This window comes from Bombus vancouverensis, chromosome 14 (assembly GCF_051014615.1).
Source record: "Bombus vancouverensis nearcticus chromosome 14, iyBomVanc1_principal, whole genome shotgun sequence".
Taxonomy (NCBI): Eukaryota; Metazoa; Arthropoda; class Insecta; order Hymenoptera; family Apidae; genus Bombus; species Bombus vancouverensis.
In genome coordinates this window covers 7729400-7751258 of record NC_134924.1, presented here as the reverse complement: position 1 = coordinate 7751258, position 21859 = coordinate 7729400, and the positions used below count along the sequence as shown (strand labels likewise).

The 21859-nt window shown below is 39.1% G+C and overlaps 2 protein-coding genes across 4 annotated transcripts in view; both read left to right on the top strand.

Annotated features, from left to right (window-relative positions):
* Nucleotides 1–3905: 3905 nt before the first annotated feature.
* Nucleotides 3906–7046, top strand: LOC117155857 (odorant receptor 13a). The gene is made up of 7 exons (XM_033332325.2): nucleotides 3906–4194; nucleotides 4786–5094; nucleotides 5476–5762; nucleotides 6192–6291; nucleotides 6350–6454; nucleotides 6585–6734; nucleotides 6843–7046. The coding sequence occupies exons 1-7, from the start codon at nucleotides 4033–4035 to the stop codon at nucleotides 6897–6899; spliced, it is 1170 nt and encodes a 389-aa protein (XP_033188216.1). The 5' UTR covers nucleotides 3906–4032; the 3' UTR covers nucleotides 6900–7046.
* A 749-nt stretch (nucleotides 7047–7795) lies between these two features.
* LOC117154490 (uncharacterized) overlaps nucleotides 7796–21859 on the top strand; it is a 28030-nt gene continuing 13966 nt past the window's right edge. The window contains exons 1-3 of one of the 3 annotated variants that reach the window (XM_033329533.2): nucleotides 7796–8074; nucleotides 11785–12085; nucleotides 12823–12917. In XM_033329533.2, the coding sequence (XP_033185424.2) occupies nucleotides 8028–8074; nucleotides 11785–12085; nucleotides 12823–12917 (443 nt within the window). In that variant the 5' untranslated portion in view covers nucleotides 7796–8027. Of the gene's footprint in view, nucleotides 8075–11784; nucleotides 12086–12822; nucleotides 12918–14365; nucleotides 14401–21859 lie in introns of those variants that run through there. The other 2 variants (XM_076624252.1, XM_076624253.1) reach the window with 2 other exon arrangements.

Genomic DNA, 21859 nt, shown 5'->3' with positions numbered 1-21859 from the left:
TTTCAATTGTTATAGTACTTAAAGTTTATTAGCAATTTAACTTTTTTATTATTATTAAAGTTCAAAGTTTTCATAGAGTATTTCATATTTCATATTTCATTATCTCAAATTTTTTGATCAATCATCACTTAGTTTTCATAATAAATTAGTCATGAAAAGAAATTATTCATACATATGTATCATTTATATATAATAGTTCATATTTTGTTAAAGGTTTATTACTCCTTCCTCTTCTTCCTGTTTCCTGAAAGGAACCTAGTGGGGTTTCAAAAGTCAAGAATGTAAATAATTTTGTAATCTGTACTTAATTTTATTCCTTGTTATTTAAATTTGTTATTTTTGAAATGAATATTGTCATTATAATTTTAATAGAGATTAATATTCCACTATTTCAAATTTTTCAAATAATTAACATTTTCTTTCAGAACAAATTATAATATTCCATGTTTTGTTACAGTTTTCTTCTATGGCATTACGTGGCTCCTCCTTGATGACGATCTACGCCATGATCTACCTACCCTACACCATGGTCTACCATCGATGATTACGTTCTTCGCATCATATCGTAAGTCGCATGCATTTTTGTTCCTCCGGTCACTCAATCATGTCGTAGGACGAAAGGTTCGAATCGACACGGGTGATTGGTTGTAATTTACGTAGAATTTTTTGCGCGTACAGTGACCGCGGATGTTTGTTATATCCGTGAGTAGTAACATTTCTTCTGTGTATTATTTATTAGTTCAGGATAGGTCTTCTTGCATATCGCGTTTTTTTATATCAATTACATGATACTGATAAATTTTATATTAATAATATCGATAATGGTACTAACTGATATAAACGATATTATATTAATAATTAATTTGAATATTTGTGATTGAAGATATATTCACTATAATTATTTTTAAAGTCGGAATGTCTATTTACTGACTCCGACTTCGTTGCATCAAAAATTGCAATTATTGCATATCTAATGGTAATGATAATAATAAGTCATTTTTATTTCACCTTCTGTTTTCTGATGACATTATTTCAAAGGATTTAATTGTTTGCCCTTCATTTTCGAGTTTGGCTATTGATTTAAAATATAAATATAAAGATATTAAAGTTCAATGCTGCCGTCAAAAATGTATTGAATTTTATGTGTAAGAAGAAATTTCGCGACAGGCAAATTTTAGAATCAAAGCAACAAGTTTTGAACACTGCTTTCGTACTTTTGAAGATGTGCTTTGATGAAGGGATTGCCTGAGGTTGTTTGCATTAATATTTAATTTTGAGGTTTCCGGGTAGGATAGGTAGTATATTTTCTGGTATGATTGTTAACTATAAGTAGGTAGGGCCGGGCAGGTTGGCACAGTCTCTCGTCGGGTAGGCGCGTTTTCGCGTGTCCAACCTGTTTCAGGAAATTTCATTCGAAAAATCGACGGCGAAGCTGGCACGAATGGAACATGCCATCGTCTCTGACTTCGCCCATCGATTTTTTGATTTTCGCGGTCGCGATCGCGATTGGGTTTCGACACGAACGTTAATATTGCTCGAGCATGCACATGCGAACGGATAGCGATCTCTATATGGTCGTTGTTCATCCATGTGTATTTGGATCAGCTTCCGCGATTTATGTTTTTATTTCACCTTTGTACGTTATTTTTTGGTTTGCGATTTAGAAAGTCTCGAGCTTAGATGTAAGTTTCAGCGGGCATCGCGCCCGAAGAAAGAAGAGGCTATGAGCCGAAGAGGCCCGGCAAATTGCCATGCAAGAGGGCAACTACTAATGGCTTTTCATCTTTTGGATCATCCAGAGGATGGAAAGTCATTCTCGTTACTACTTTGTCACTGTACTCGCTTTTAGTATTCGTAGTAGTATTAGTTGTGATTTGTTTATTTGCCGACGTACATGTCGGCCCATCGTCATATTGGGCTAATCGCGGTTTTTTAATTAGCGTTGCGATTGACTAATTAAGGTTTGAATTAGAGTTGCGAGAAAATACTCACTTCGGTTTGGATTAGCGTTGCGATGAAAAGACGATCGCGTTTGCTTTAGTGTTGCGAGTTATAAGATGTCGCCATTGTACTCAGTATTTTCTATTGTAAATAATTATTAGAATTTATTAAAGAATAGAATTTAAATTTGTTGCGCTTTGTTTTATTTTAAGTTGAATTCAAATGACGTTAGTTTTGAATTAATTTTGTAGCGTTGCGATTTGTGATTATCGCGCATAGTTAAAGTAGTTTTTTTTCATTTATAAATAGTAACTTTACATTAGATTCATTTTAAGAATTAGCGTTGCGATATATTTCATCGAGATTGTTTAAATAGCTTTTTCGATTAGTGTTGCGTTGATGAATGATCGCGTTCCTATGCGTAGTGTTGCGTCTATGAAATGCCCAAACTTCTTCCACTTGTGGAAACCTGTTCCCGTTCCTGGATCACCTGATGCAACGAAAACAGTTGCAAAAAGGTGGTCAAGCATCGGCAGCTTTTAATATAGCTGCACTTCGACATTTCGATATTAGCGTTGCGTATGTGAAGTATGAGTGCATACGTAGTATTTATTAGTGTTGCTTGAATGATTAAAACACCCTACTGCGGTGTATGTTCTCGAGATTTTTCATTTTTTCTTTCTTTTTTTTCTTTTTTTTTGTCACTAACAAATTAAATAGCATTGCAAATATGATAAAGCACTCCGAGAAATTTCTATTTTATGATTATGGATTTAGTAAATTAGTGTTGCGAAATAGAAAAATATTTTCCACTCGTGGTATGTTTGGGATTCTATCGAGTGGATCGCCCTTCTGGCTATTGGATTTATTTCTTTTTCAGCATCCCTCTGGGCGTTCGTTAATGGAAATACTGTTGAAAAATATATCTGTTCGATACCGATGAATATTTTTAATTTGTTGTTGCATTATTTAAAATTATTATAAATAATCTTATTTCATAATTATATATATATTGTATATCAAGAAAAATGAGAGTTGATATTATATGATGTAAAAGTTTCACCGGATCAGTAAACAAATTCCTACTCTGACATAATTATAATCGTCGTGACACGACGTTATATATTGCAGAAGGCGTGAAAAACACTGACTTTTTCCGAAGTCGGTATTTCAGAACGCGAAACACGAAGACTTATTTAATATCGCGTTTATGTTGTTTTTAGTCAATGATGGTATACATATCACTACTATACTGGATCGATAACGTCGCATGCGATACGAAAATGGTATAGGGAATTAGGTGATTCCCAAAACATGAGACACGAAAAAGCATTAAACGTCACATCTATTCTGTATCTTATCGATACATATACATGTGCGTTTATATATTATCCATGGTATTTTTATGGTTATCAATAGAAGTTTATGATGTTTCATATTCAGAAATTTCTAACTTTCTGTGGAAGATGGCGTGATATTCGTATTTTAAAACCGGGAATACAAATCGCAGATTTTTAATAATTTTAAATTATATCACGAGGTATAAGAAAAATACACTCAGCATTCTTAGTTACATTCTGCATATCATAATTACGATTATATGTCGTCCTTTATACTATTTCATCGAAATTATAGGTGTGTACTGAAACTTTTGCGAAGACCGCAATTTGACTTGTAAAAGGAGAGAGAGAAAAAAGAAAAGGAAGAACATTACATCGAATATAGAAGGAAAATCATATACAGTAGTTTTAACAAAGTTGCATATTTTCGTAACTACAGTTATTTTCCCACGCGGTAAGCTATTTCGCCAGTCCCAGTGAAAAGAAGTTACACGAAGTACCTAACTATCATAAAGTTTCAATCACTGTGAATTGTCACGATCCTCCCATTGCAGTAGGATAACTATCATTTATGTTTTCGATCGATTTTGCGTTAGACTGTAGCGACATTTTTTGCGATTTTTTGTCGTCGCATTTGTCCAAGCGACTCGTGCTAGAAGTCGTGCTAGAACTCGTGCTAGAATAAATCTGTTTTATCGTAAGTCATACGATTTGGCAAAGAAACAAGTTCGTTTGAAATTCGCATCGAGCCATGGAAATGAGTGATCAACAATTCTCTGGTAAAGAGTACGATGAATTGATTAAACCAATCATGATAACCGCAAAAATAATTTCCATCTGGCCATTGGAGGAGGACAGTGGCAAGGGAACAATATTATTTAGGAGATTCCACTTGTTCTGTATGTTTCTTCTGGTAAGTGCTGCAATATATCGATGTATTATTTAACAAAGGTATTAGGATGCAATAAAATCAAACAGTAAATGTAAGCTCTGATCAAGTAGAATTAACTTCGAGTTAAATGGAAGTCTCGGCGCTATTTATATTCCCGAGATTTAAAGTGGAGAATTGGTTAGTTGATAATTTATTAATTTGTTCGGTATGTTCGTAGCGAAATTTAGAAAAATGTTTAAAAATAATGTTTTTTTTTATAGAATTAGAATTTTATTAAACAATTTATACATAGCCTGTTTCTTTTATAAGATTGCTTTTCCAAACAATCTTCCAACGGTAAATGGTTTCAAGTGGTTTTTATAGATTCTGTAGTATTTTATTTTTTCTTATTGAAAGAAAAGCTTTTTGCGAGTTAACGTTGGTGAACGTTATGTCGTTAAATACCTTCCACATTGATTAATCTCGAATTCTTCCCGTTCATTACTGTATCTGATGTTCAAGTAGAATTATCGATTAATCTTTACTTTTAATCTTCAAAACGCTACGAACTTTCCGAATAACCCAATACTTCACCAGAATTAAGAGAATGGTATTGAGAGATTGAATTTTCAGGCGGTAGTGATGTCCATCGCGGTGACAGCCGACGTAGTTCACAATATAGATGACTTGAATGAAGCGACCGAATGCGCACTGATTTGTACAGCATTTTACCTCTGTGTAGTCCGTTTGCTAGTGTATTCGCTCCATCAGAAGGACATGTTCTACGTGGTGAAGACGATGAAAGAGGATTGGATCTTGTCCTCTCACGAAGATCGAACAATTTTAGCGAAGAAAACGATGTTTGCCTTTCGTCTCGCGAAATATTTTATCAGTACCGTGGCTATGACGATTGTACTGTTCATGTGTATCCCGTTTTTAGAGGTATGCGTGAGAATTCAATTGGAGAATTTTAGTTTGAAAATGTCTGAACTCAATGACAGAATTTTAAAGCTTGAAAATGGTTTCACTTAAACTGCTCATGGATAAATTGTATGCTTATGCAAATTCATATTTTTATGAATATAATTAAGGAAATGGAACTTGAGCACAAATTTGTTTCACTTGCTGAATATTATAACGTGTACTGTATATATTATTAATTTCCGCCTGCCAGCTACGAAATGAGGTTGATTTACATAGATAGATTGTTCACACTCTCATTCAACCTAAAAATACATTAGATTTACATCTGTGTAATTTTACATATGATGATAACGTTCGATGAAACATTAAATAATAATAACAAGCACAATTCTGTTGCAGATTTACGCGTTTGGTAGCAACGAAAGGGTACTTCCGTTTCGAGGGTATTTTTTTGTCAATCATACCATATCACCGGTGTTTGAGTGCCTTTATTTCTTTAACGTAACAGCGGGTGGCTTTGGCGGAAGTATGATTGCCGGTGCTACCAGTTTCAATCTGGTGGTAATAATGCACGGTTCGGGCAAGTTTGCAGTTTTGCGGAAAAGGCTGGAGGCTCTCAGTGGAGAAGATCCTAATTCTACCGCTATCCTGAGCAATTACGTGATTCGTCACCAGAAAGCGATAGAGTGGGCGTCACTTGTCCTATCACGAATTTGCACTTTAATTTGTTGGATGTATGATGTTGTTGCACGGTAGATAGAGCAATATCAGTTGCTATTATTCTGAACTATATTAAATTACAATTTATACTAGATTACGAATGTTTATGCAAATGCCCATTTTTATGAATATAATTAATGAAATGAAATCTAAATAAAGATTTGTTTCATATATTAACATTTATTTTCTATATTTTGTATAAATTTGCATATTATGTGTATTTAAATTTCTCATAAATGCATAAACATTTTCAGTCTATATATCTATCTATAATCATCGTTGTAATAATATGTATTGAGTTTTTTTTTAGTAATCCTGTCGCAGACATTTTTCTAGACGATCAATTACCAGTAAGATATACTGCTCTACGTTCGCGTGGAATAATCTGTTCGCAGGTACGCAGATGCACTGGAAAGGATCATAAATGTTCTGGCTTTGGGGCAATTCATCATTAGCACCGGCCTGATCTGCTTCGCGGGATTCCAGATTACCTCGGTGCGTCCGCTCGATGCTCACGAGTCAAGGCATCGTCGATAAAAAGTGACCTTTCTAGATGATGAAGGACAAGGGTCGCCTGATGAAATATTCGACCTTCTTGAACTCGGCCATTCTTGAGCTGTTCATGTTCAGCTTCAGTGGAAATGGCTTGATCGACGAGGTGATTTTAAAAATTATAGTCGCTTTCATGAAAGAAGCTGTTTGAAAAATTTTATTGAAAATTCAGAAGAATTTCAAGAATTTAAATTATAAAGTCGTATTGAAATGATCGCTGACCAATGATAATATAGAGCGGAGCAGTGGGTGACTCCGCTTATGGCAGTGGATGGATCGGCAGCAGATTCAGCCAGAGTCTTCAAATCATGATGATGCGCGCGAGGATCCCCAGCAAAATCACCGCGGCAAAGTTCTATGCCATGTCCTTGGAGAGCTTCTCAGCGGTGAATAAAAATTTTTTGAAGGATCCGCGTTATTTATTATGAGAAAGAGATGGTCGTTTCGCTCGAGCACCTGAAGCTTTTTCTTATGGAATCTTGCCTGTTTTGCAGGTTCTGAGTACGTCGTTCTCATACTTCACGGTCCTTACAGCCACCGAAGGCGATTAATGGTCTCACCAATGAACGTAGATGTTTGTACGACAAGCTTTACGATTGTAGACGGCATCCCATGATGACTCAACTTACAGAGAATATAAGTACTTTAGTCGTTCCACTAGCCTAAAAATATCCGTGTAAAACAAAGTGTCGACGGAAAGTTCGTGTTTTCTTTCTCGTTCTTAAGATCGATGGATATCTTCTGGTGTAGATCGCATCCAAAGACAATTGGAATCGAGATAGAAACTCTTACAATAAACTAGAAAACAGAGGATTTTTAACGATAACTGATTTAATACTAATCGTTGGAATATTTCCTTTCATGATCACTGCCGAAAACGTCTTTTCTTATTTATTACATCTTTCTTCAAGAAGGAGATCTATTTCTGTGTAGTACAACGCGCACAGATTGAACAAATTAGACGCGCCTACTACTCATGCTTATAATTTAACAGGATATTTACTTAAGCGTGTTTACCAAACATCCGGCTTATTATGAGTATATATGTACGTATCGCGAGACACGCTACATTTACTAGACCACGCGTGGTTCCTTAATTACCTCAAGTAGTACCGATTTATCTCAAGAAGTTTACGAACGCTGAAGATTACGAGGAGATTATTTCAGGAGAGAATAATAGAATTATAATCAAAATAAGCGTTGATCCAGGGTATTTACTGTAGAGGGCAGTAATCCTTCGTTATTTTCAATAACTCGCAACAATTTGCCAGCAAGGATGCGACAAGAAAATGCGGCATCACTTAAACCACAGTAGCGGAGTGTCCGCAGGAGTTTAGGCAAAATGTTACGAGTTCGGCCGAGTTCTCTCTCTGGGTGGGGTAAACCATCGGCGGCGTATGGTCTTGGAAGCGACTCGAGGGTATTTTCATCGCAACAGTACAACACGTGCACCCGGCCAGTGCACGTACAGCTCCTTTCGACTTCTCTTCTCCGTGTGCATCGTCGTTCGGTCGTTTAACGTGACGGTACAAAATGTAACGTGGCCGATCTTTCGACGTTGCGTCGTCTGTTGGACGGTTTCGCTCGATCGCTCTTGCTTGGACGTACCACGGATACAAGCCACTTAACTACGATGGGAGCCAGCTGATGCTAATTATTGTTGTCCACGCGATGGCAATATGGCGAACATCAAGGTGGCAGTTCGCGTAAGACCGATCTCTGCCAGGTGAGTATTAGATCGGATTAATCGCATGATAAAAAGAAATATCAGAAAGTATTTGTAACTGTAATTGAAGTTAATCACAGATTCGAACAGACTGGATCTGCATGCGACAGAGTGAAGCGTTTTTGAAAATCGAACGAAACTGTAAGGTAGGAAGGTGCTTTGACTAATGAAAAGTATTAGTTGAAAATTCTACGTTACGAGTTGCTTTTGCCATTAAACTCATTTCTGTTGGTAAGTTGTAAATGTATTTTAAGGAATAGGCGAAAAAATCGACGGAAGTCACGTTCTCCCTTTCCCCATGTTCCCGATATACACATGTTTCTTTGGAACTTAAGGTCAAGGTTTACTGCTTCCTTATACACCGCAATTTCATTTTTGTAAATTCAATTTTCTTTCGTTCCACGGTTTTACGAGGAACGTTCGGTAATGGACGGGTGTCTGTTTGGAAGGCAAACAGAAACGCTCGTCTCGGCAATAATTACATATTTCTAGACGGCCGTAGCGAGAAACGAACGGGGACAGAAATCTGGAGGCAGATTTATAGGGATACGCGGTGCGCCTTTGAGTCGCTACTTATGAACTCGTTTCTATACTTAGAAGACGAGGCCAGAGCGCGAAAGTAAGACAAACTAACAATTGCTCTCGGCTAGGAAACGTAATAAACTTGGCCGAAGAGAATGAAATTAGGGTCATTGACAAACTATTGTAAATATACTTTTAAAAGCTTCTGAACTTATGTATTTTTCGACCGTCCAGAATAAATAAATAAATTAACATGCTATTATAATGGCAGAGATGTAAAGTTAACGACATTATGATTAACTCTATCATAGTCTTCGAATTTTTATGTCCCAATTCTGTTATCGAATTAAACATTTTTAATGTTTTATAAGAAAAAGCGAGGAATTGTACACGTTAACTAGGACTCTTATGTATTCTTCTTAAATTTATTTAAAACATGATTAAGTCGAAAATGATCGAAAAGATGTAGTTTAAAAAGTATGAAGGATGTAGATTAAAAAGAAGCTCTTCGATAATTCAACATAGAACCGAATAAAGTATAATAAAGCTTCCACCTTTGCAGCGAGTAAGACCACTGCGAAGAGTGTCGTCGCTGGGTTTATTTAAAGCAGCAAATTTCCTAAGGAAGCCCTTGCCGATCCGGGGGATGTTCTCGCGATAAAGGATCGACCGATCCGTGGAGTGACGTACGAGCAGCACGATACGCCGATGACACACGGCCAGACAGTTTAACGACTTGAAACAGGAATAGCGAGAGAGAAAGAGAGGAGCATCCGTTCGAGAATAACACTCGAAGCGGCGCCTTCTCGCAACGGAAGAGGACCAAGAGGATAATAACAAGCGGACTGTTGCTATTCGCGTACGCTGCCTTGGTTCATTCAAGATCTCCTCTCTTCATCGAGGTTTCCTTGGACCCAGCCATATGCGTTCTTGGACGCTTTTTGCGTTGATCAGAACGAGTAACGGTCTTCCCTTGAACGTGTATGCTTGTACGCTTCATTCAGAGCTGTTTGGTCGGCCATTTTGTTCGACGATGAAAGGGCTATCCACGAACGGATGGATCGGCGGGTTGGATCTCTGTCACGAGCTTCCTGCGAATCGACGATTGATGGAGTTGATCGATGCGAATGTGAAGTGGCCCTGTATTGAACCGAGTTGAATAGAGTTCCGGAATTATTGACTGGATCGATGATGCGATTGTCGAGGATCGAATATTTTTTATTTGTTTGGAATTGATTTGTTTATTGAGTTTGTGTAGGAAAAAGATATGATTAGGTTCGTTTTAATTGTGGTGAAAGTAGTGAAACAGAAGTTGAAATGTAGAATTCTGCGGAGGTTTCTTATAGAACTGTGCAAAAGCCTTTGATGAAGGTGTTAGTTCACTAATTTTCAATATTTTTGTAAAATTTGTTCACGCTATGTCTTAATTTGTTTAATTTGATGATAATTTAAAATGTGTAGATAATTTAAGTCACATACAGACTTACTGAAAAATCACGACAACAATTCGTACCTACTTCATTCGTAGCTACAAAGATTGCACAGGATCTAGATAGATCAATTTCGGCAGAACAAACCTGGAAATCATTTCTGATCTTCACAAATAACTCGTACGAGCTAAAGCGTTTTACCGAACAGGTAGTAGGTATTAATTTCGCAAAAACGCGGATACGGGGCACGAAATCGTGACGATTAGAGAGCGAACAGGGCCATGATAGGATCACGCAAGGACCGGGGTTAAAGTACCTTTAACTTTACTGCTTTCTCTGCTCGAATGCGTCACACGCACGCGAGATACCCACGTGTGTACAATCGTCGCTCTTCCAGTAGATTCAAAATTAAGACAGTGTTACACTGTTCAGTGATACATAGGACTGCATACTGTATTCCACGTTGTTAAATAACTTCTTCGACAATTTCCACATTGATTGATTATTACGAGGAAAGTTCAGAGGCCATAAAGTCATAAAAAAAATCTCAACCAGGAAAAGATAACAAGGTGTGTATATTAAGGAATGTTCTACTCTAATAAAGAAATCTAAAGAAAGAATAAAATAGAATACAAAAAGAATACTAACGCAAAAACTAAAAATATAGTCGCAGTAATAAATGAAAAAACGGAAGGTTTTCGAAAAACCAACTCTTGCGATGAAAAAGACAATGTACAAAACGTTAAAATAGAGTTTGTGAAATTAAAAACGATAGCGCAGGAACTCTCAAAAAATCATTTCAGAAATAAAAGGAAGTAACGTAAAAAGGTCTAAAAATGGTGCGTTTCAGGAATAAAAACGGTACTGCAAGAACACCAAAGTTATTAATATAACTATCATGGAGGCTACTGTTACTACTTATCCGGCGTTACGTTAAACGTCACACCACAGGACACAAGGGAAACCAAAAACTCATTTGAACGTGGTTGAAATCGGTTACCCTTGTATCCAGTATATCCTTTGGACTGGCTGGAAATCCGCGAACGAAAATCATCGATAACATTACCAGACGCGTTTTTCCGATAGATCTTCCGCAGTAGGATCTGATAATCCCGCGAGGAAGTTACTCGAATGTCTCTGGAAATTCCGAATCTGGCCTGGAAGAACGGAAGTTTGTGACAGTTAACTTGGTGTTATCGGTTTCCCCTTCCAAGATCTTTTTCCACGAATTAGCAATCCCATCTGCTCGACCTACCGAGCGATTCGAATGGAACTACGTCGCCGAATCGAAAAACCATTCGTGGTATAATCGGACGAGGATCGTTGTTTCGTGGCGAGGATTAAATGGCAGGAATTGCCCGATGTTGGTAAGACAGGCTGAACGATCCGTTAATGGACCGTGCCTTGATCGATCGATGACGAAATCGAGCGCCTCAAGGAAACCGGAAACGCTAATGGAAAATAGCGGAAGGATCGGACCACCGATAGGAATTCGAGAGAATTTTGGAACACGTTCGAATACAAAAGCGATTCGTGTAAATGGTATATGCATCGATGAGTCGATTTCGACTCAGGGAACGTGGAAAAATGTTTTTACGAAGCACGCAGGAGAAAGAATCTTTGTGCCTCTCTGTTCGATAAAATGAATAAAAAATGAATTTGTGGCTTTTGTACAGAAGCCTACGAGTTCTTTGTCGTTTTTCATTTCTGTTTTTCGTAGCAAGCGAAGTAAAACGTGACATTTTTTCTTTCATATAGGGAGCTGAATTTAACTGGATCAGAGGTGGTTGTTCATACGGAGTCGAATGGGATTTCCTTAACAAACGTGAAAGTATCTTCAAGCAAAGCTGGAGATAGTCGTGAAAGAACACGGAAATATGGTTTCGATTACTGCTTCGATTCGTCGAATCCAGAGGCACAGAGTTTCGCGGACCAGGCAAGGATTTACCAGACGCTTGGCCAAACCGTCTTGGACGCTCTTTTCACTGGCTATAATTCCTGTTTGGTGGCGTACGGACAAAGCGCGTCAGGAAAAACCTACACCGTGATGGGAACCAAGGTATCCTACTATTTTTTGGTTTTTAAAAGATTTCATCCGCGAAGAATTATAGCATGAAAATTTTTGAACTTTATGACTTCTGAATGTGCTACATTATGTATGTATCCTATGATTCTTTTGCAAATCTTTGTGTGATATCATGTACGCCAAATCTCAAAGTCCACAATTATTCGTTATCCATAAAAATTCTCCCTCCTATAATATAGATCAATTGAATTATTTTTGGGATAACCCGCGTCACGGCACGTTTACTCGCTTAGAATCCAAGAGCAAACGGCAAATCGGCAAACGATCAAAGGGTAACGCGCATAATTCGGAACGAGGTAACGATTTCCGTGGTAGGTCAGCCTCTAATTGGCGGGCAACGGAGAGAGGCGTTCTTTTTTCCGGTTTCTCCGGCAAATTTCGACCGGTAAATTGAAACTGTTTTTGCTCGGACGGCGCTTAATTAAATTGCCCTGTGGCTCCGTAGCCGATCGCGGCTACATTATAGGAGGGACGAGGAGAGGGACAACGACCGAGCGATTTTTTTAAAAGCGAAGCACGTGTTGCGGTTATACGTCGAGCACGTTCAGTTTCAATTATGGGAACGGAGTCGTTCGATCGCTCCGGGACATTTCGATGACCGATAGAGTTAACGATACGTAATTTTTCCGTGCGATTTCGGTGCATTCGTTTTTGAGAAACGGAACAAAGAGCACAACGGTTAACGATGTTTCCATTTTATTCGTCCGTAGGAAGATCCTGGACTCACGCCGCGTCTCTGCGAAGGAATTTTCGCTAGGATCGAGGAGGAAAGGAAAAACGAGAGGAACTATGGTGTTTCTGTCAGGTAACCAGAATGGAAGATAACTCGTTTTATCTCTTCCGAGTGATAGGAGGAAAACATGATAAGTACATTTCTGTTGATTTTTTGTTTTTAATATCACTTTATGATTAAATTTGTCAGATTCGAAGATGTAAAAGAGTCATCTTCTAAAAATGGCCGGTAGGTTAATAAAGGATCTTATTTCATCTGCCAATTTGAAAAAAAACAATTTTATAATATTCAATATCTTGTTGAAAGCAATGAATCCTATAAATATTCACATTCACATATTCGTTTGTATCACGTTAAATATTCTACGATCCAATTACTCGGCTTACGGAGCAAACACGTGAATTTTACTCGAAGCCAACTGAACGTAGATGCGAAGCAACGTGGCGATAACGCGCATCCGGATTGATAAGTGTGGGAATCTTGCCATTCGCGGCGTCTTTTCGCGAAACGGGGCGCATCGACGAGCTATACGCCAATAGACGATCAAGACATTGGCGGTTGTCGGTCAAGGTCCAGCTGTCGGGTCAATTTTCTTCGTCATTTTCGCACGATAAAGTTGTTTCGTGTCGATGGTCGTCTTAATTTCCATTCGCCTCTTCCCAGTCAAATCAATGATTAGATGGATTGACAAGTTGAAAATGTAATCCTTCTGTTGTGCGTCTTGTCCGCATTCCAGCGATTATAGGGTTTCAAGAATCCATTCCTAAATCGTTATCGACGAGCGCTTCTGTCGTACTATGTCGTACTATACTGGAATGAAAAGTTTATCGTCCCCTTCGTTATACTTTTTTTCTTTGGCCTCCAGTTTGCCGGAGCAACCGGCGTTGGTTAATTGAAAATGGTAATCGCAGGAAGAGGTAAGGTTGGGAAGAGGAATCTTTGATTTTAAATAACACTAGCCGAGACCTGACTTTATCTTGAACTGTGGAAACATTTTCTTCGAACACTGTTGCAACAGGATAAGTTCTAGTTCTGAGGAAACTCTTAATAGAATCTGTTCTGGAGATAATAGCTTCCACCTTATGCAATTGATTCTCCTTTTGACCTTTTTGTTAGATAGTAACTGTTATCTTGCAATGTATTTTAATGCGTCATTATCAATGTTGTCACTATCTGTTAATTTCCTTTTGCTTTACAAGATAGATTTTGGTATCAAACATCGAACTGTCAAAGAAATCCTTTTCGATGGTTTTATATTGTAAAAATGAAAGAGTCATCGAATAACTGGAAATTTAGGTGTCGCTAGACAAAATTGTCTTTAATCAGTGAACAGACATCGAAGTAAGGAGGTCGCGTCCAGTAGCTGTGAAAATATTATACGTCGACGGGATGGCTAGGGGTGGTTTGACGCCGTTGGAAGGGGGTAGGTAAACGTGTAAGTCGAGTTTAGGAGTCGTGAGGTTCGCGAGCGCCGTGTTGGCCTGGATGTGTCTTGTAAGCTCAGTGCCCCGTGACTCGCAATCGTAGGCGGACGTATAAGCATTGCTCTACCTGGGTAAGAATCTTTTCCCTTGCAGAGCACCGTTCCAATATTCGTTCGCACTTTCATCCCATGACAACATTTCGCTCGCTGATCAATTTAACTTCTTCAGTTTTGCCCAAGTATCGTACGATAAATAGGAGAAAAACGTAGGAATTCAATAGTGTTTTGGTTATTGAAATTTGTAGAAGGATTCTTTCGACAATATTCAAATTACTACCCTCTAAAGTTCTATTTCCATCATTTTATTAACTTTCTTTTTATATTAACTTCAGCTCTAGATATTATAGATATCTTATAAAACTCTTAAGATATTGTAGATTAAAAATTTTATTGTCAATGAATAATTAATTCTCAATGGTAAATAGCGTCTGATAGTAGAATGTAAAACGCGAGATTTTGTTATTTAAATATACTGCATTAATTTAAGGTACCTTAAAGTAAGAAGCGGAAGATTTCTAAAAAAATAGACACGTTCCATGTGTACAAATTTTCCCTCGTTACAGATCCACCCCCGATCTTCGATTCACACTTTCCCTCGTAAACACCGCTTTATTCCTGTATTAAACGTTCGTCGGATTGCCTTGAGCTTGGTGTAAAAATAAAAAGCAGAGGAGCTTCGTTGCGCTGGAACACTCGTAAAAATTGTATTTACCGTTCACGAGAAATATCGATTGCCATTTCCACTGTGTTTCTTTTTTTGTTTCTCTTTTCGTTCTGTTTTTCCTCCTCTCTATCTCTTTTTGGTCGTTTCATCGGTGAACGAAGGAAAACGCACGGTTGCCGCGTACCAGTCGTTCCACGCAAGTTTTATCGGCACTTTGAAATTCGTACGTGTAACCGAAACGAGGATGGATCCGCGGAAAATTGTTCCATTGCTCGTGGTTTTTTGGACCGTGTAAAACCAACTGCAAGACCACCATAAAATTCCCCTTGGAAACACGTTGCTCCGAATTTAACGTGTCTTCGTAAATCACTTTGTCGTTGTCCCATTTCTTGTTTGATACCGAATCTTGTCGATAATATTATTTATTACGAAGTGATAAATAAAAATAATGAACGAATTACCGCGATATAAAATAATTGTCGTATAATGGAAATCTTTGAAATTATTGACAAATAACTGTCGTCAGACGGTTCTGACATTCTCCGAGGACAACGTCGTGTTCGAATAGATCTGCATTTGTAACTCGAGCACTTTTCAGGGGAAAATCGTCTTTCCGGGGGAATAGAGAACGACGAAGGAAAGCTCCACGACAGCAACGTATCTGTTCGTTGTATTTCTCTGCATGGATTTTTTCGCTTACGTGCACCAAGAATCGCGAGAAAGTTCGCTTGATGTATTGCCGGATAAGCGAATCGGTCAGCTCGAGCGGCGTTTCCTCTTTTGGGCCGCCTCTCTGTCAGTTCGCGACGTAAAATCGTTAAGTGGGTCGACGAAGAAAGTTCCGTATCTACGTGTTCCCTTTTGAACCGTGAATGAAATTCGTGACAACTCTGTGTGCCGACTATTGAAGGATAATTCTACGTCCCTAAAATGTTTTGAATTACATATTCCGAGCTATGTCGTTTTTACATTTCCACCAAACGTTTTAACTATTGTATATTTACTAGTTATTGTATCGTGAGCTACTGTACACAGGTACATAATTACGTTGTTACGTAACTATTAAAATTTCCATCCCTAAAAAGTTGATGACAATTCGCCGATTTTGAACAATATTTTAACACTGACACCATTTTATTTTCAAATTAAATAAATAGTTTCCTCCGAGGGGTCCTACGTCGATCAACATCGATGGCCGATTCTTTCCCGCGCAGCGCAGGCTAAAAAGAAAGTACCGTCCCCGGAAGCATTCCAAAGAAACAACGTTTTTATCATTGAGGAGTGTCTTTAAGCTGTTCATCATCTATAACTGGCATCGTGAATCATCCTTTGTTCCGTATTGACCGGTCGGGAAAAAGAAACGACAGATTTACGCACGTCCAGTAGAATCGGCCGGCATCCCCGCGACCGAATACTATAAATTTGCGTTTATACGATCACCGGCAGTTATTAAAAGTGCCACGGAAATTCGTTGCTCGCCTAGGCAAAAATATGCGTTGTGTCGTGACTGTTCCGGTTGTTACGATTTGGTACGATAAAGCTTCCGACATCGTCCATTCATGTTTCCTTGCCACGAGTCGAACGGAAAATACAGCCTCGTCATGACGGATTTAGGGATGGAAATTTTTCAAAACGTTAACACAGTCACCGATCCGCCATTCTCATTCGTTGTGTTTATCCTGGTAGTGCTAATGGCGGCGCCTTCTGAAAAATATTTCGCGCACCTTTTAAATTAAAGCGCATCTAAAAGCTCGCAAGGACTGCGTCCGCGTAAAAAATTCGCGCTAATGGACTGACTCATAAAATATAAATTTTTACGGGAGAGTTTTCGAACGTCCTGTGGTTTTAGGGTTCTTTACGATTAAAGGATTTACATTTGGCTATGGTGTTGGGTCTGTACGTGAAGAATTTGATAGACTGAGCCGTGAAAGATTCGTATACATATAAATATTTTCTTTCAAGCTTTTAATCTTTATGGGGCTTCGGTCTTGATTTTCTACATTTATTTCGTTCTCGTGAGATAAAGTAGTAAGAAATAGGAAGTTGGAAGTAAAGGGAGGATTCGTGTCGAATTCGAGGCTGTCCGTGTCATCGAATATTAGCAACGATGTCTTGGTATATCACGGCTTCGTAATCTCGTGAACTCGAACGATAAAACGCGATGGCATTCTGTCTTCTGTTCGTTTCTATTCGTGCATCAGGCTCGAAAGTTGGCGTCGTACGCAACGCGTATAACAAAATGGCTGAATTTTTCCATGTAACTTAGCCGCTCAAACGATAAACCAAAAATTTATCTCTAATTTACGATATACAAATCGAAGAAACGTTACCGCGCTTCCAAGTTTTGGCAATATTAATACGTTTTCTGCTAAACTCCACCCTCTTTTGATCCATTTAACGTTCAAGATTCAATATATCCAAGTTCATCGCTTTTAGTTCAAAGTACCATCACTTTGTCTCATAAAACTCTCTTCCTTTTTTGTCGTCGCTTTTCGCAAGAGGATGGGACGACTTCCCGGTCAAAGCGGTTGCCGTTTTCGAGTCGCGACTGTCCATTAAAACGCGAGCTCCTCTGACGCAATTAAAACCAATCTCGCGTTGCTTAATAACGCGAATAATAGAATGTTGCCGCTTTTACGCTCGAAACTGAGCCATTCGACTGGGAAGGACAGTCGTTCTGCGAGCTTCCTTGGTTCCTTACGCGACTAACTTCTCGCCCAGTGAATCATTTTCAACCGTGCTGCACTTTGAAAACGGGCTTTTTACGATTGCACGCTGCTGCGTGTCGCGAATTACACCGTGAACGTCGAGGACGGTGTATAAACGAATTTACGAGCTTCCTGTGGCTGTCTTAATTCTCTCTTATGCATCTGAAACACAAAAGAACGAGACTTTGTGCGTTACGGTAACGTTTACACGGACTATCGCAATGACGGCTGTAAAAGCTACAAGGAAAAGAATAAATGTCGCTGATAACGACGGTATGACCAAGTTTTGGAAATATTTTTCAGAAGGTGACGACCATGATGAAGCAGAACGTAAAAGTTTATATCGGTAAAGAGATAAAAATGAAAATAATATAGGAAAAAGTTTATGAGAAAGAAGTTCAAAGTGTAGAGGAGTAGAGAACAAGTAAGAAAAATTAGGAAGAAATGGGGAGAAAATAGAGACGATGGAGGAAGAGAGAAAGGAACAGAACGATGGAGAAAAGGAAGTTTATCGATAGCCTGGTGAACCAGGGAACTAAAATGAATCACAAGCACGGGAAGTGCAGGACGATAGGAAAATAAACTGCATTGGCAGAAAAACTAAAAGGGGAACCACAGTAAGCAGAATTAGCAGCGATCAGATTGTTACCGGGTAGAATCAGGAAAGAGACGTACGCAAGTTCGAATATTCATAACGCGAACATGAATTTTCGCGTGTTTCTATTCACGTGTTCTGTTTCTATAGAGAATATAGGAAAATCCCGGAAAAGTAGAAAACTTGTAAAGTTTCTCTAAAGCAGAGGAAGTGACTTTGAGAATCACCTTACACCGTTGCTCAACGCAAAAGGAAAGAAACGAAAGAAACTCCTCAAGTTCCATAAATCTCAGCTTGCATAACAGTTATTTGGTCTATTGACTGGTAAAAAAATGGCTAATAGAGGAAAGTTGGCTATAACAACGGGTTTAAAGAACATCAGCCTTCTGGCAGTCGGGGCAAAGAGGAAAGCACGAAACATTTATTCATTAATCAGCGGGCAAAAGCCAGTCGGCGAAAAGGAACGCGTCGGCTGATTAACCGATTTTTCGCGAATATTTCCGCGAATATTTCTGCGGATATCTCCGCGAATATCTCCGCGAATATCTCCGTGAATATCTCCGCGAATATCTCCACGAATATTTCCTCGATTGTTTCGTGCGATCGGCCTCCACGTTGCGCGCCTAATAAACACGCAGGGAATATGCACGCGCCCCCGGATCGATATTCAGGTTTTGTTGTGCAATTAATTATACCTATTAGCGAATCGTACTCTCGTCAATAAACGCGCCAGCACGATCCCGGGCATAATTTAATTTACGATCTAACAACGATCCCACCCTGTTACAATTGACACGTTCCGGTAATAAACGCGGTACTGGCTAATGTCGCGCGAAAATTGTCGCACTTTCACGCACAATCGTTAATTCACGCGTGATTTCCTCGACTCAGGGTGAATTCGCGATGAGGGGAAATTCGGTCGGGCCGTGTCCATAATATTCTTTTTACGCCCTGTATCAACTTCTTCTTCTGGAAATTTTCAAAATGTCGTGAGACGGGTTAAGGTTAATTTGAAACCGACGACGCACTAAGTGCGTCACTTATGTTCCTCTCCGACACGAACTAACTATCGGTTTATAATAAAATCAGGGGAGGTGGATGTTTTACTTATAGAAATATAAAATTTAAAGAACTTGAAATGTTTATAGGATATAAACATTTATTAACATAAACTATCGTTTGGTCTTTAATGGTTTAATTTCATTATGAGAAGAAATCGTTGCACTTCTCCAAATAGATTTCATTCACGTTCGAACGTTAAAATATTGGACGAAAAGGTAGAGGTGTAACATATACATAAAGTTCATAGGGCCGAGTCAAAGGGAAGCTGGGGGTCGGAAATCAAAGTATCGGCTACATCGCCGTTTACGCGATATTTTCATTTTCGCCAATTATCAGGCGGCCGGGCAATCAATTTGCACGGTGAACGTTCGTTCGCCGGCCCCATGGTGATGCCGTACAGAAATGTTCCGACGGCCGGTGTGCTGGATGATTCGTTGGCCGTCAATTGATCAGGAACCATCGTCATTAGGCATCGGGCGTTTAACGTGATTAAGTCGCCGAATTCGTACGCGATAGCATGCCGTGCCGCTCTTCCCATCCGCAATGAAACGGTAACCGATCAAAAGCTCCGCATTACTTATGGCTGATTGATCGATAGAACACTCTCCCTCCTCTCTGTTTCGCCCCGCCGCTCGCTACCGCTTCTCTCTCTTTCTCTCTATCTCTCTCTTTCTCACATCCACGTCGTCTGTTCCTTACTCTTTCCCGTTTCAGTCCCCTCTGCAAGCCTCGCAAAAGCTTTAATTCGACTACGACCACACTCTCGATTCCCAGTCATTACGATCTCGGTCTGGATCGCAAATTCAATTCGACCTGCATTTCGCAGTTTCTGTTTGTCGACCGGTTGCGTCGTTTCGCCGTTTTACGCCCACCTGCTGCAGAGTGTTAGTTATGTCCGGTTTAAAAGCTATCGTAAACCGTGTACACATGGAATCTTCTTAGCTCTGAATTGTCGTAGAACCGAGTGGCTGGAGCAGAGTAAACTAGGACTTTGGCGGAGGAGCTGTACTCAAACATTCTACACTGTAACATTTTTCCCTCGGACTGTAGCAAAGTTGCTGAGGCGTACCTAATCTCGTTCTTAGAAGATTTGATTTTAAGATACGATGTACAGAGACTATAAAATGTATTTGAGCGTCTTTTTATCAGGCTCCACATTTCATTTCCGTAGTATCAAATTTTGGTAATCGTATGAAAGTATTAACGAATCATTCGAAAATTACACTATTTTTGAAAGTAAAATTCTTCGGTAGATTCAGTAGAATCTCAAAATTGTGCATAACCGTGGTATTGCAAAAGTTTGCTACCAGTCTTGAGAAATATTTAGAAAAATATCAAGTTCCCAGTGAACGGTGCTCGGCGAACCTTCTTATCCTCGTTGGGATGGAAAATTGCAACAGCTCGCGGATTTCTGAGCTCTCACGCCGATTCGCGGTCGTGCTCCCAGTGACCCAGTAATCGAGGGTCGATATTCACCGGAGCGGGTGTCTAACGGTGTCTAATGTTACAAGGAATCGCGTGAACGCCGCCGCGTGTGTCTCCGTTTGAATTCGAGGCTTTCGCGCAACCGAGGGTGGTGTGGGTCGACGACTCGTTAAACGTCGCGTGATTACGAAGAATCTGTGGATCCCGGCCGATGAAGCAATCAGTCGGTTGAATTTAAAGAAACGTTATCCAGGGGAATTCCTTCGACCGACTGGGTTCTTCCGAATTATTCGTATTTGAAATTCAAAAAAGAACTCGTTGAGCAAGGAGTGCCAGAAGATCGAGTCCAGTATGGCTATCTATGAGATTTAAAAGTCAGAGCTCGGTCTTTGCATCGAGTCGGCATCGAAGAAAGGATCATTTTCTCAATTAGACGGGACTCCCTTCTATATTACGATTAATCAACATATTCATTGTTTTATTAAAATCTTAGAGTCTAGAGATAGTCATAGTCTGGAGAGAAATCTTCCTATATTCTTGACATTGCACGAATAGATAAAAGATGGATCGATTCTTATTTCGACATCATTCGCCAGCGTAATATCCGGCAAACACGAGAGCTAGCTTTCGTTTCCTCTGCACCCGCCGACACCGGTGAAAACGAGAGCCACTCGACAACTTTAAAGCCTCTGACGAACGACTTCCTCAGGTTTTCGCCTGAATTTCGTTAATTAACACAAATCAATTGATCCTTTCTGTTTGCTTCAAGATTTACGATTATCAGAATCGATTTCCTTTAGTAAACATAATTAGATCAATTGTCGTTAATTTATATAATTTATTAGATTAAAAACGTAGGTGTCGTTTGTACATATGTTAATATCGTTTATTGGTATTTTAATTATTGTGAAAGAACGAAAAAGGATAAGCTTCTCAGCGAATTGTTTTTTTAATCAGTTTCGCTCTTTGATTTCGCTTTTTCTCAGTGCAGATTAGAATACTCTCGGACACGAGTAAATTTAGTACGACTAGATCTGAGTCATCCATGCGTAATTCTAAAACAGAAAAGCTGATTCA